Source organism: Liolophura sinensis, chromosome 3 (genome assembly GCF_032854445.1).
Source record: "Liolophura sinensis isolate JHLJ2023 chromosome 3, CUHK_Ljap_v2, whole genome shotgun sequence".
Taxonomy (NCBI): Eukaryota; Metazoa; Mollusca; class Polyplacophora; order Chitonida; family Chitonidae; genus Liolophura; species Liolophura sinensis.
This window is the reverse complement of record NC_088297.1, coordinates 13,166,020-13,181,714: the sequence shown is the minus strand read 5'-3', so window position 1 is coordinate 13,181,714 and position 15,695 is coordinate 13,166,020. Positions and strand designations below refer to the sequence as shown.

At 39.8% G+C, this 15,695-nt stretch overlaps 3 protein-coding genes across 3 annotated transcripts in view; 1 reads left to right on the top strand and 2 right to left on the bottom strand.

Annotated features, from left to right (window-relative positions):
- The window catches only part of LOC135463607 (oxysterol-binding protein-related protein 2-like), a 75,092-nt gene extending 70,712 nt beyond the window's left edge, over positions 1 to 4,380 (bottom strand). The window contains exons 1-2 of the mRNA XM_064740939.1: positions 4,131 to 4,380; positions 2,516 to 2,590 (exon numbers count right to left, since the gene is read on the bottom strand). The gene's annotated coding sequence lies outside the window, so the exon portion shown is untranslated. The remainder of the gene's footprint in view (positions 1 to 2,515; positions 2,591 to 4,130) is intronic.
- Positions 2,501 to 6,326, bottom strand: LOC135463377 (oxysterol-binding protein-related protein 1-like). Its single transcript, XM_064740635.1, has 3 exons — positions 6,101 to 6,326; positions 4,131 to 4,216; positions 2,501 to 2,590 (listed from the first exon to the last, which is right to left on the bottom strand). The coding sequence occupies exons 1-3, from the start codon at positions 6,324 to 6,326 to the stop codon at positions 2,501 to 2,503; spliced, it is 402 nt and encodes a 133-aa protein (XP_064596705.1).
- Positions 6,327 to 10,055: 3,729 nt separating this feature from the next.
- On the top strand, positions 10,056 to 15,450 carry LOC135464150 (phospholipase A and acyltransferase 4-like). Its single transcript, XM_064741645.1, has 2 exons — positions 10,056 to 11,488; positions 15,127 to 15,450. The coding sequence occupies exons 1-2, from the start codon at positions 11,081 to 11,083 to the stop codon at positions 15,265 to 15,267; spliced, it is 549 nt and encodes a 182-aa protein (XP_064597715.1). The 5' UTR covers positions 10,056 to 11,080; the 3' UTR covers positions 15,268 to 15,450.
- Positions 15,451 to 15,695: the final 245 nt, after the last annotated feature.

Here is a 15,695-nt window from a genome sequence, read left to right as displayed (position 1 = left end):
AACAGGCCTGACCAGGCCCACATGTATAAAGCCAGCCTTTCTCGACAGCTTATACACAGCAAGTCACGATGTGCTTTTTCCGTATACATACTTGTTTAAAAAGTAAAAAAAACAAAACAATAACACTTTCAGCCGTATCCTACAATCTGTGCTATCCGATATTTAAAGTAGATGGTCGCGTGGCATTATTTAAAGGGGAACACCGTTTTAGGCATTATATCCACCTAATTGTCTCGAATCTACTGATCTCTAGTCTTCCTCCCCACTCGTGTACGGGGTCTATATAAGAGTGGATCATGGGTGAATGCTGTTTAATCATTAATTAATAATGCTGCCTTACCTATGTGGATAAAACACCTGTGGCAGTAAAAGAGGAGTGTTGGACTTATAGGCAGACTTGCCATGTATTACTGACCATATGTCTATTTTGGCGGGGACATGACATACATCTGACAGTTTGGCTCAATGAGGAGGCAGAGAAGCAGGGGGCCACATCCTTTTTAGATTACTTTAAAAAAGTTTGTAACATATTACCACAGGTATTTCAAGAAAAAGATATTAGTGTATGTACAGTCAGGTATATATGTCATTAAATTAGATAAACAGGGCTTTGTAACACTTTTAAATGCCTTAATTCAAAGCTTTCTGCTTACATACAAGATGACCATGAGAGAATATCAATCTCTGAAGAGTACGTACTGCTGTAAAAGGCACTGCTAATTTGACGGAAAGAACATAAACAGTGTTCGCACATAAAACATGGTTCAAGTGGTTAGACTCAAGTGAAAAGATGACAGGCCTGACTTCCCTGTTGCTGGACGAGAATACAAGCCATGTAGATTTCATCTGGCACCTACAGCCCGGGAGTCATTTCCAGATGCAAGACCTAAACATATATGTTCTGTGTACTAGTAAGCGTCTAAAATAGAGAAGAATTGTCAAATTCTCATATATATATATATTTACTAATCACTCTAAAGGTATGCTCAAAAGTTACGAATGATGCAGAGTATGACAAGGCATCAGTAAATACATTAACAGGTACCTCAACAGCCATCCCACGGAAACCTCACTCAGTTCATTTTAAACGCAATTAAACTAAAGCATCTTGACAAACTCTTCAGTTGAATGTTAGTGAGGCAAAATCTGCAAAGTGTACCTGGGTATACGGATTGCAAAAATCAAGACTGCATGCAGAAGAACCGCTACTGGTACTGGCTTTAGAAATTATTACCAGATAACAAACTCACAACAAAAAGCCTCAAATTGTAGATGAAACTGGAGTTTATCTGTCTATGCTGCAGGAATACTTTATCCCTAAAATCCCTCCATGGGAATTAAAACTTCCTGTTGTTTGTATGGATGCCAGGGACTACATTAGAAAGTCTGACTTACCACAGCTGAGCTTTCTTTGTTTTAATGATTATGTTAAGTCCATTTGGAACAGCTATTTGCAGATTGTCAAGGATGTCTCTTGCATGCCAGATGTTCACAAGTGCGCTGCGGCTTCTGTTGTTCCTGAACTGAAGTGTTCTAAACATCATAGCGATAATCTATCCGTGTTTTCATTTGAGTTAGTAGCTATTTTGCTTTCATTGCAGTTTTTGGCTGGGTGTAAAACGTCTTACTGTTAAAGGGTTATAAAGTCCTAACAACCACCGATTGAAAATTTTCCAGATTTTTGCTGATTATATATTATATAGATAATATATAATTATACATATATCTACAGGGAGACTTCTAATGTTTCGCACTGATTTGAATAATTCAGTATTATGTGTAAATCTCTCAGTTTTGGTGTAAATCAATCCCGCTTGAGACTGGGACTGGCACACGCCGACATTTTGAAATAATAATAATAACAAAAAACCTGATTAAAATATGATGGAAATTCTCAGCTTGTATGCATCCCGTTGATAATATATTTTTAAGCAGCTTTCCCAAATTATCGGCAGGCCTACAGATAGATATATTGGTAAATGAATAACTACCTAATAAGAAAAAAACTTTTGAACCAGGTTTTACTTTTACTGTGGCAATAAATCTTTAATTCACGGGAAGTAGGCCTCACTTGGATCGGTCAATCACCCCTATGGTGAATGGAACAGTCTACAAGTGCCTGGCTCACAGTATCAGTTGAGTCCATCTAGTTAAATCAGTAGGGGTACAAAGGCTTCAACACCAGCTTACAAACATGTGCTAATTTCATCTTCATGGACTCTGTGTTGTTGTTTTTTTTAACATCTTGACATTCATTGCAACACCTACTCCAACTCCAACCCTAAAACCGTTCAATGGCACAAAAAGTGAACCTTTAAAAACCCAAACGTCTTTCTTGTCTCTCCCCATTTGACGAAAGCATGGGCAGCTGTCACTGATCGACTACTTGTCCACCCCACCCCCCCATCGTGGTATGTAGTTTCTGAAAATGCGTCTGAAATTATTGAGAAGGTACGGTGTAGTATTTAATTCCTCAGACATGTACAAATCTTACTGTCCATTACACTTGACTCACCTTACGTCCAGTGAATGCTGCCTGGTGCAGTGGAGTGTCACCCACCCTGTTCACGATGTTAACATCGGCACCTGCCTGAAACAGTCACGTGACATACATCGCATATCATCAAAAGATTTGACTGATTTATTTGATCAATAAAAAAAAAAAAACACTAGACCAAATGTATATATGCATCAATAAATTATAACAGAGGAAGTTCAAAAAGCATAACTTTTTATTTCTGTGATGTTGCACAACTGAGATATCACAGTCAAGTCATCCAACTTTAGACAATCGAAAGTGTCGCCATGCTATCAGTTTTATCTAATCAGGCACGTGTTGTCTGTACAACACAAAGTTTCTATTTACGACATCCGAACCCTGTTATGGGTCTTGATGAGAACTCTTTCAAGGCTACAAATGTGTCTTATAATACTACATTATACATGCAGTAATTGCGCTTTCCACAACGTGTCATGGCAGTGTCGTGAATTTGGGGATGGCATGGCAACACTAAGTGGAATATGCATGGCTGGTTGCGCAGTTGCAAAGTAAAACTAAGAGCTGCAGATGTTTTGCACATGTTTTGCATGGCATAGTTTAGAAAAGATTTAATGAACCTAGCATGAAATGGTATGGTTCACTATATAATGTGCCTATGGAATCTGCCGCTCCAGAACATTTCACTTATACGACGGCGGCCAGCATTACGATGAGAGGAATCCGGGCACTGCCCTAGGGACACCTAAGAGGTTGCTGGCAGACCCTCCCATGTACATCCGGAGAGGGAGAAAGCATGAGCTGGGCATAAATTTGAACTCACAGCGACAGCACTGGCAAGAGGCTCTTGCCTTTAGAATTTAACACATACAAGGTATTTAACACTGCTGACACACAGAAATCACTGAATATGGCTATCTACTCACCAGATTTGGTTAAAAAATTTGCTTTGGTGCGATCTAGATTCAATTTGATTCTGTTTGCTTTGGTTGTATCTTATGTCAGAAGGAATACAGTTCTGTGTTGATTTATTTATTTATTTATGGATTGCTGTTTTACGCCATACTCAAGAATATTTCACTTATACTATGGCGGCCTTCATTATGGTGGGAGGAAACCTGTCAGAGCCCGGGGGGATCCCATGACCATCTGCAGGTTGCTGGTAGACCCAGTTCCATTAGACTATGCCTGTACAAGTGTGCACGACACAGAACCGTAACGAACCAACTATGAACCGTAGTCCAGCGTGGGAAAGTTTACCAGCAACCGCAGATGGTTGTGGGTTTCCCCCTGGCTCTGTGGGCTTCCCCCTGGCCCTGTGGGTTTTCCCCTGGCTCTGCCCAGTTTCCTACCGCCATAATGCTGGTTGCTGTATCCATATAAGCGAAATATTCTTCGGTACGGCATAAAATCACTGATCAATTAAATAAATCAAGCCATGTTGATTCACATCGATAAGTATATGAAGTATTTGAAATGTATACCCAACGAATAAGAATCGATCTGAATTGATATAAATTAAATGAAACCGTACTTAGCACGTCAGTGGCATTACTTTACAGCCAGTTTTCACTGTGATGCCAAAAGATGATGATTATTTCTGAAGTTGTGTTTTCCTTCTAAATTTCCTTACCTGTGCAAGTAGATCCACAACATCACAGTGTCCGAAGTATGCAGCAAGATGAAGGGCGCTCCATCCTCGGTTAGCCTTCTTAGACCCTAAACGATATCAATCAAACAATGATACTGCAATTATTTGTTAGACACAACACTAAACTTGTCTACTTGTGCTGGACTCATTCATTTAAAAGAGCTGGGCACCTCTAAAGCATGTATCACCTGTACGCATTTCCTGAAGTACGCATTTCCTGATGGACGCATTTAGCCGAAATATAGATTGACAACAACCACATCCAGCCTCGGAGTTACTTTCTTTTTATTTTATACAAAACCAATCTGTGGAACCACTGGATTCTGAAAGGCCATATAATGTAGATTTCAAATATGGTTTTCATGATTTTTTTACAGTTCTTTTTTTTTTACGGTGAATAAAATCCAAAACAAACAAAGAAATTATTATTAACTAAAGATTCTACGGGCACTTTTGGGGCCATATTGAACAAATTGAAGCACAGTTATGTCACAGATTTCATTTGGTCTTTATTAATCTATTTGATTGACAACGGTGGCCAGCATCACGGTGGGAAGAAACCACTCAGAGCCCGTCAAAAACCCATGACCATCCACAGGTTGCTGCCAGTTCTTCCCACATACAGCCAGAGAGGAAGCTAGCATGAGCTGGACTTCAACTCACGATGACCACCTTGGTGAGAGACACCTGTCCCATTGCACCACGCTGGCATAATAACCATTTATTAGTGTTTAAACATGCTCTATAAACAGTTTATATTTCCACTTTAAATACAGATTTACCAAGGTAGTACAAAATGTTTATTCATGTTAAATGCAGAATCATAGCAACAGGTAGAAGGGTCAGGGCACATTGCTGGTTAATTCAGATCCAGTGTTTAGTCTTGTCACAGCTCATCTGCCTTTGTCCATGCACAAACACAGCTGTCTTCGGTTCATCTGTGGTTTAATTAGTCATGAGCTTAGTCAGGTGCCTGGCAAAGTATTTATTTGATTGGTGTTTTACACCTGGCAAAGTATAGTACTCTACTTCCTCAACCTTTTTGCACATGATAGATCAATTTTCAGTGCAATTTGAGCAAAGTTTTGATTTGATTTCGAACACAAAAGTACATTGGTTAGATTGGCTAGATTCAGGGCTTCACAAAAGCATAACTTTATCAGTCAACACGGAATAATCCCCTCAGAACAAGCACTTTGCAAACATGTGAAAATGTTGAAGCATTACAGTAGTACATTTCCATTCCTCTGGTTTCCTATAGGCTTAAACCTGACTCACACCACATTCAAGCAATAAAATTCTTGAGTATGGAAATTGAAACTCCAGCCTAATTTTAAGTTTTCGTCCATATTTAAGGACTAGGGCAAAACCACGCTTACTTAAAAATGCATTAAGACATCTGGACTCTCCAAACTAATGCTTCCTTTGCAGAGATGAGCGTTTTTCGAAAGATGTCCAAACAGAAACATTGCTTTTAAGAGTCGTTATGTCATAAACTTTCCAAAAGAATGTGCTGCTTTGCTATTCTCCATAAAATTTGATAATGATTATATTCTAAGATCTGCAGTAAAGATCAGATATGTGTTTAAACACTAAACAAAATTCATATACAAATCAACATTTTGACTTCAATATTCAGAGTTTCTCTTAGTTTGTCTTAAACCTGAGTGTTTATATATATTTATTTATTTATTTATTTAATCAGTGTTTTGCATCATACTCAAGAATATTTTGCATATACAACAATGGCCAGCTTTGTGGTGGGAGGAAACCGAACACATTGGGGAACCTGCAACCATCTGCAGCTTGCTGGCAGACTTTCTCACATAAGACCGGAAAGGAAGCTAGCCTGAGCTGAACAAGAGACCGCAATGGTCAGAGGTTCCTGAGTCATTGTGCTGAGCTAGCACGAAAACCACTAGGCCACCAGACTATGTAGTGCAACAACAAACCTATCCTGTTCATGTCCAGTGTGATCTCGCCATTGTTGTGCTGCAGCAAAAGATCACGCACGTTCCTGAGTAAGCCGTTGCGAGCTGAGAACAGCAAGAAGTCTTCTGGTGATGAGAAATCCTGACTGCTGGGTGACCCCTCTGGCGACCTTTCCGGTGATCTTTCTGGCGACTTCGCTGGAGACATCTCCGGCGACAAATGGGGTTGTTCGGTTGGCTCAGCCATAATCATGCTAAAAAAGTTGTATTACAATCATGAAATCATGCATTATGCAATAATAATAATAATAACAATATTTATTGAAGGTAACTCTGTCAATTTGTTCAAAACTTTTCTTCCCCAAGGATTTCACAAACAAAACCAAAACAACATGTCAAAACAGTAATGCAGTGACTAAGGACGAATATGACTGCTGCCCTTGCCCTCAGGCTGGAACACCTCTAGACACATGCACCATGTCCATGTACAAACACAAGTGGCAACCTAGGGGTAATTTGTTTGTATAGAATGTAGACACCCCAATATGCAATTGCTAAATAACTGTGCTTACACAAAGAGATTATTTTTCTGCTATATAATATGCAAAGTACTGAAAAGATTGGTCATTTGTAAAAACTTGTGACCATGAGAAAGAAGATGACAGAAATGTACAAAGCACCCAATTCTGCAATACTCCCACACTTTGAGACTTTCTTAAAAGCTGTCAACTGAGACCGCTCAAGAAAACTGATTTTCTCTCTAATTAAATCACCAGTCAAATACAGTGTACTGGAGATTTTTGGGAAAAGATCCACATTTGGAAATCAAATTCAATGTTTTTTATTAACCAAGAAAAGCTCAACTTATTGCCTTTGGGAATATATCAGACTCGAACTCGAAATATTCATTTATTTTTTCTACAAACTTTATTACCAATTTTGAACAGTAAGACATGAACAGACAAGAATGATATTTTGTGACAGGCACTTATATGGGCCAGTCTAAAACAACAGCAAAGACCTTCCTCGAGTATGAAATTAACACTGTGAGGTCAAGATTCCAACTCCGCTTGGCCAGGATGAGAACAAGAATCAGTGTCTTTGAGGCAGCCTATTCTGACAAAATTAACATGGGAGAGATAGGGAAAATAGGACAAAATTGGAACTGAGATGGCCTGATTTCAAATTCTGGCTAAATCTATGTTATATTCTCGTGTTGCCGTTAAAACCATTGTGTTGGCACAACAAAAATAGACATATCTGTGACTTTTATTAAGCACAACATCGAACAGCTACATTCCTGCAACAGTTGATTAAGCTATACCAACAGCGTTGTTGTTGTTGTCAGTGACAGAAGTGGGTGGGCCAAGTTACCATGGCTATTCAATTCCCCCCAAATCGCCTTTCACAGACAAAACGGATTTGGCCCTGAAGGATTCCACTTCCTCAACCCCCTAACACCATCTTACCTGTAATGTGACAACTGTTACACGAGATATCAGATATCCATAGCCCAAAACAAAAACTTTGTTTCTGCGTAATCAAGCCATTTCCTTCAATGTGCTGTTAGTGGCGAGTTTACATAGGTCCAAAGTCTGTTGTAGCGAGCTCGCCCACTCGGGAATATTCGGAAGTTCACGGAAACTTGTCATATGCTCGCTTGTATTGGATTTTCTGCATGTCTACAGCTAGGCCCACAGCACAGAAAGCAAAGTGATTTATTTATTTATTTGTTTGATTGATGTTTTACGCCGTACTCAAGAATATTTCACTTATACGACGGCTGCCAGCATTATGGTGGGAGGAAACCGAGCAGAGCCCGGGGGGAAACCCACGACCATCCGTAGGTTGCTTGCAGACCTTCTCACTTACGACCGGAAAGGAAGCCAGCATGAGCTGGACTTGAACTCACAGCGACCGCATTGGTGAGAGTCTCCGGGGTCATTGCGCTGTGCTAGCGCGCTAACCAAATGAGCCACGGAGCCCCCCCCCCCCTCCCCCCCCCCACAAGCAAAATGAAGGCTAAGTGAAAGCGGTTGTTTATTTCTTGAAACCCCAGGCAATGCCTTAAACGGAAAGGTAAGCAAGCCGGGGGTTAAAAAAATAAATTATTGCCTCTTATGCAGCCTCAATTTTTTATTTATTTATTTATTTATTTATTTATTTATTGCACTTTTTGCAGCTTTTAGGATTCATAGTCAGATTACCCTTTCCAGTCGTGTATAGGTCTATACATGTTGCAAGGTCTGACACACTATTGTATAATTTATATTGCAATCTCGCAATGCTATTAGGCCGCTACTCGTATATTTCAAGACAGGTTCTAAGTATGCAGAATGTAGGTGTTAGCTGTGCACATCTGTGCATAGGCCCAACCAATCAAAACAAGCGCGATCGTGCGTTGTGAATTTGAACACAGGCATATAGATGGGTGATATCATCGAGAAACCATATATGGGCAAAATGGTACGGGAAATTGTTACTCGCTATCTCAATGGAGACAAAATGACCTATCATGTATACCTTAATATGTAAGCTTAATCAGTAACAGCCAGACAACATGCGTGAAAATAAATCTCGTGTTCCACTGATTATTTTACCGTAATACGCGTGTAGTGTGGGCAAACTCAGAAAAACGAAAGACTCGTTTTGTACATATGTCTGTACTGTTCACCGTGATATTTAGTTCTCCAGATGATGACAAAATAAAGTGCCGAAATATTGAGTCAAAATGAGTCTTTCGTTTTTCGGAGCTACACCACTCGTGTATTATGGGTGAAAATGTTACAGGGTACGAAAAAACCTATTTTTGAATCACTGTCACCTATAGGGTATTTGTTGTATTTTTATGATTTTCAGCTGTCTAGATAGTGTGAGTATTTGTGTAGAGGTTACGTTATGTATTCTTGTACAACCAGGGCTTAGTGGTGGCTGCATGACGGAGTGGCAAACATGGGTATTTTTCACTATGCTTCAACCTCTGGAGGCTAGACTGTTTTCACCGTCCACGCTATTGCGATCACGTGATCTCCAACTTTCGCGCCGTCTAACAGAATGGGATGTGTACACATGAATGTTACCTGAGGTGTATTTGATTTATTTATTTAATTATTTGATTGGTGTTCTGCGACACTGACTTAGGAATATTTCACTTATACGACAGTGGCCAGCATTATAGTGGGGCGAAAGCGGGCAGAACCCGAGGGAAACCCAGCCACGACCATCCACAGGCTGCTGGAAGAGCTTTCCACCTAGAATGTACGGTATATATGTTGTATAGCATGCTGTGTAGGTATTTATAATTTGGAGTTATATTTAGGCCTATATTTATTTATTTTATTGTTGTTTTACTCCATATTCAAGACTATTTCACTCTTACGGCGGAGGCCAGCATTATGGTGGAAGGAAACCTGACACAGCCCAGGGGAAACTCACGACTATCCGCAGGTATATCACAGATCTTCCCACGTACGGCGACAAGGCCAAAAATCTGAGTATTATGAAGTAATGTAACTTAATGTAGAACTCACAATACCATGGAGCCATAGCAACTTGGCTAAATCACTGACTTAAACGTTATACGCATTTATACCGATTAAAAAAAATACACACGAGAATTTGTCGATCGAGTAATATAAAGTACTGTTAGAGTGATCTCCTCTTGATAGTATTGATCGGGATGAGTCACCCATGGGGGTCGAGAGAGACCCCTACAAATTAGACCGGACGCTTCGAATATTAGGGCTAAAAACGCTTCAATTAAGTATCATATAAAATATTGTTCGACAGTTCACGTTCCTGTAAGCACTTCAATGGTTAAACAACGAATTTAAAATGTGAAAATTCATCCGTGTGAAATCTGTTTTCGACACCGCTTTTCGGGAGCCTCACATTATAGGTGATCGTGTAACACTGTTTAGGTTGGCGCTATATATACGCTGTGATCTACGAAGACAACGTGGCCTGGACAGCGAAGTGATCGGAAATAATGCCCAATGATGTCATCGCCAAACCTTCATTCTCACGTGGAAATTATTGCTCCCGGATTTTTTTGGCAACTTGCTTAATGGTTGCATTGGAAAGCAAGCGAACTGCGTCTTCTCTTGGCAATGTGCAGTGAATGACGTGCGTGTATTAGAACTGTATATATATTTTATAAACCACGGTGACAGTGACTTCATGTATCTATACAACTTGGATTGCCAACATCAGAACAACTGGCAATGTTATATATTTTATCGATCATGTTCATTTGAGATGATTTGGCCTATGTGAAAATCAAGTTTTCTGCAGGACATCAAAAGGTTTTCGACAGAATCTACCCAGGTTACGGACATCCTGTTTTGGAAGAAATTTCAGCAGCAGTGCGGTGGATTTTACCTTGGCGAATATTGCGAGTATTACTGCATTGTTATATAGGCTTAAACAGCAAAGCCACACGTATACAAGGGGCTCTTCGGTATTCATTGGCGACAATCTTGCCGTTTATACACGTAAATTGTTATTTAAGTTAATCCGAATTTGCTGTGTTTCGAAACACCTATTGACGAGGCCACTCGAACTTGACCTGAACGCTATTAACAAACAACACGTGTATATTTGTGCGTAAGAACTTTCTGTCCGCCCGTTTCTACATTTGAGAGCCAAACTCTACAGCGTACCGGTCTTTAACCAGTCTGTGCCATACTAGAGCAAAACATTCTGATTACCTGGCGGGGAACATCCATATTGGAATCTTTTTGAGGACTTCGTGAATGTCGTTCGTTTACACCAATACCTGCATATGTGTTGATACCGAATCGTTTACCTGCTAATTTTGAGACGTTTTAATTCTTACCTTGGTGCGCGGGAGCCATATTGCAGGCCTACAAAAACTCGCGCGATCTGGCAGAACGTCTACAACTATTTTTTTTTTATCGTCTACTTTGACACAAAAGTCATCTCCACCTGACTTCAGCTTCTTTTGTATAGTGTAAAGACAGCCTATAATATACCAGAGACATGAACGCCTACATTTCTAAAAAGACTGATGGCGACTTCGTGCGTGTTCAAAGATTACAACCGTTTCCAGGAGATCTTATCGAAATTGACCGTGGTCGGTATAGGCATTGGGTGTTATACGCTGGCAATGGCATGGTTCTGCATGTAACGGGACTTGAACGGGAGATATCCGTGAAATGGGCACGCGTCCGCCTCAGTGACTTGGAGTCCGTGAGCCATGGCTGTTTGGCTCGCGTGAATAACAAAATTGCTGAGGCGAAAAAGCGACTCTTGTCCCCGCGAAATTCGGACGAAGTTGTCGGAGCGGTGACGAAGTGTGTGGGAGCCATTGTACCGTATAATATCCTTACCAGAAATTGTGAGCATTTTGTCACTGAGTGGAAATTCGGAGTTGCCTGGAGTGAACAGGTAGGCACAGTACATGGACTTTAAATGATATATAACGTTTAGATTATCCTTTTAGATACAGCCTAAATATGATATCAGTTGTTATAAGTGTCCTGTTACAATACATTTATTTGATTAGCGTTGCGTCGTACTAAAGAATATTTCACTTATACGAGGGTGGCCAGCATTATGGTGGGAAGAAACCGAGCAAAGCCTGGGGAAATCCACGACCATCCGCAGGTTGCTGAAGGTCGTGGGTACTGTACGGCCGGAGAGGAAGCCAGCATGAGCTGGGCTTGAACTCACAGCGACCGCATTGGTGGGAGGCTTCTGGGTCATTGTTAAATAAGGTTATAATACAAGCTTCCCTTGCTCTCACCGCTAGTGTGGCCTTGGCGATGATAAGTTGTCGACGTCTTTCGTATGTCATATAGTCATATACTTGTTTCGGGATTGAGGCTATTGCCACAATATTAGGGCCTGAAGTATTGTGGATTGCTCATTAATAATGGCCACTTTAATATATGTGTTAATATTTAGGATTTTACGTCGTACTTAACGGAAAAGATCGCTCTAAAATAAAGTATATTATCAGATGAAAGACCATTAAATACTGTCCAGGAAAATAGTTAGTTTTAATTTTTTTTTTAGAATTTTTCTAGCCGAGTATAATTGCGCCAAAAGATAAGATTCCACAGTGGTATTTTGTCACCCAGAAGGTATCAATTACGTCACATCATGATACTTTTTGCCTGAAATAATTCGTTTCTAGGTGAAATCGGCGTATTGCATTAATAGATTTTTTCATGGTCTTTCATACGATGCATACTTTATTTTAGTGTTTTCTTTGCCTTTAACAATCTTCAGTCATATGATCATATGAAGTCATTACCCATTTTAATAGTTTTTAAAACTAAACTATAAAGCCGCCAAAGATTACTCATCGTATAGAAGATTTAGCCATTTAAGCATTCAGTATACATCTGAAATGAATCTCTTATCTTAAACCGCTTTAAATAGCTAGTGACTAAAAGATAGGCCCTGGCTGAAATCGAAAAGATAGCTAGGATGATTCTGTACTCTAAAATCATTTGTGTACATAAACTGCACAAGATGAATACCACAGGACCACATTAATAGTAACACTTTTACACAGAAACATTAATGTGTACCTTGCATGTATCATTTTTGTGTACCTACGGTTTTCATGTGTACTAGGCCGTGTTCCTGTGATACGCATCCTGAATGCATCGTGTCCTACAAAAGCACGTGTACAAAATGGTACATATTTGCTTTTTGAAGCTTTTTTTAGAAGTTATGCTAGAAAAGGACAAATAAAGGCTGTTATGGAGCCTCGATGACAGAGTAACAGCAGCGATACAAATGACCTGGCAGCTAAAGAAACGAACTAGCAGCGACAAAAACGACCTGGCAGGGGAAAAAAAATATACATATACAGTCGTCATGTACCGCTGAAAACTGTTAACCTGGAAAAACCTTGACCTTTAAACTGGCTTAAAACTCTCTTGAATAGAATTAAATACTGTAACATTTAAATATTTTAAGATAAACAGTGTGTTTTGTGTATGTGATGCTCAGCGCGACAACAAGCATATCCTGTATGACTGTAGAGAGATTTTGCTAATAATCGCCAAACGGTTCTGCACAGCCGACTCCATGTTCGAATTATCTGAATATTTTGTTAGATATATTGGCCTATATATCATAAATATAATCCTTCTGCATTTGTATATATACAATTTGACAGAAATATAGGGCCCATATATATATTATGTTTTCAAACGGTTTTAACTCCTGTTTGGCCTAGCTGATTTTTGATTACTCATTGTCGCATCGAAAACCATCTCCTGTCTACTGGTTTAAAAGTCTTCTCTCGCCTCCACATGGCTGCAATAGTGCCGAAATGGCGTTAAGCTGTAATTATTCATTCATTCGTTAATTCATACATCTACTAATTTCAAGGTGAACACACCTTCTGAAATAAGTATATACGAGACATGGCCTTTGATGTCATGGGTTGTACCTTTTGATAAATATATACTGTCTGCTATTGATTAATTTGCAATGAGTCAGAAGGCTTTTTATAACCAATTATCAGGCTTGGCCTAACCAATCAAAAGGCCTCTCGCTTTTTCTAGCCAGCCAGTATTTCGCATTTTATATAAACCTACAATCAGAAAGCATGCATCTCCTAACCAACCAGCTGGCGTGCGATGAATGAGTTATTTAATCGTTATTTAAACTCTTGGAAACTGTACGCTAATCTGGTATTATCCGACTTGAAGGCCAGCAAATATCTTGGGTAGGCCTATATACAAGGTGTTCACACATAACAATGCGATTACCGGCTATATAGAGAGCCTAAAATTGTATAAAGGCAAATTAAAGTCTTATGCAATTTGTCACGAGATGGAGTGGTGGAAGAGCTGATGTGTTAGATCATCCATACTCACCAAGTGTGAAAATCAAGCTTCATAAACTTTGTTTCGTGATGAAGACTAATGTTTTTGGTCTTTAACCAAAAGAGTCCCGATGTTGACCTGAAAGTGTGCATATTGTGGAGGCTTGGCATTCGTCCGAAAGTGTACATTTTCTGCAGGCGTGGCCTTCGCCCAGAAATGCGCAAATTCTGGAGGCGTGGCCTTCGCCCGAAAGTGTACAGATTCTGGAGGTGTGGCCTTCACCAAAAAATATGCAAGATTCTGGAGGCGTGGACTTCACTTCAAGGGTGGCCTTCGACTTTCAGTTAATTTTATGTATTTCTTTGTTCTTTAACACCAGACAGACAATAATTTTTCACCTACCCGATGGCGACCAGGTTTGTGCATAGGTGCATTGAGGAAAACCAGATTGCATGTCATGAGTAAACCAACAACCTTAAAAAAACTTAAATCAAATAAATATAAAGATCCAGTTGAATTGATTTATTTCTTGTATGTAAATTATGGTTTAAATTACCTGGATGACTGATGATCTTCATTCATTTATGCTTTGATAAGCCTATATATAAATGATCATAGCCAAAATAAAGTCGTTAACACAATACAATACAAATAGCCAGTTTGTTAAAGAGAACTTGGACTATTAGTTAACATATATTTTATATTTATCTATTTATTTATATGATTGGTTTTATACGCAAGAATATTTCACTTATACGACGGCGGCCAGCAATATGGTGGGAGGCAATCGTGCAATGCTCAGGGGGAACCCACGACCATCCGCAGGTTGCTGACTTATGTTCGGACTTATGGCCGGGTGGAAACCAGCCTGAGCTGGAGTTGAACTCACAGTGACCGCATTGGTGGAGGCTTCTTGGCGTGCTTAGCACCTCGGCCATGGAGGCCACTAGATATATCTATAGATTCATTTTGTATGCAGTGCATTAATGATTCCTTCCAGAAATACCACTAGTTTCATACTCATGTGTTGTGAGCCTATGGAAACGCTTTTTTATATGTAGCACCCATATACTTCAGGTGGGTGACACTTTTGTTTGCTCTTATGTATTTAGTGTTCACGTTTATATGCACGGTGGCAGTCAGGTTTATTGGTGGAGGAAACCAAAGCGTTTTTGCACACAGTTTTCGTGAAAAAACTATAGTTAGTTAATCATTCAAACATTTGGTGTCTTTCAGGCCTCGTTGTGGAACACGCTGCTCATTGGCGGATATATCAGCTATAACTTCCTGGGTTGTGTCATCCGCCGGATGAGGAATTCCACCAGCCGGTACCTGCGCAGTTATGTGTATGCAAATGAGGAGAGGGCGGGATCCTAAAGGTCAAATGAATCGATCTCCATTCATGGTCCTAATCGTCACGCACGTGCCCGTGATTGACAGGAAGCGGTGTGTGGTTTTGGGACTTTTTGTACCTGCGTGCAGTGCCTACTGTTGGATTTCCGTTCATTTGCGTTTGAGTGTGTGATGCCTATTGAGCGGAATTCGAAGTGTTTTAATTTGGTATTTATGTTTGGGTGTAAAAGCTGATGGATAGACAAAAACAAAACAAAACAAAAACAACAACAACAACAACAAAAATACCCGCTCGCGAAAATCTCTGTTGATGAAAACTTCTTCACAGCTGACGCTTTTGAATGTAATATACATGTATAGTCGACTCTGCATGCTTAGACCCTGTTTTAATTCGGTGCCATGTGGATCATATACGATGTGGTCTTGTGTTGTGATGCTCTGAACGAAAGCAT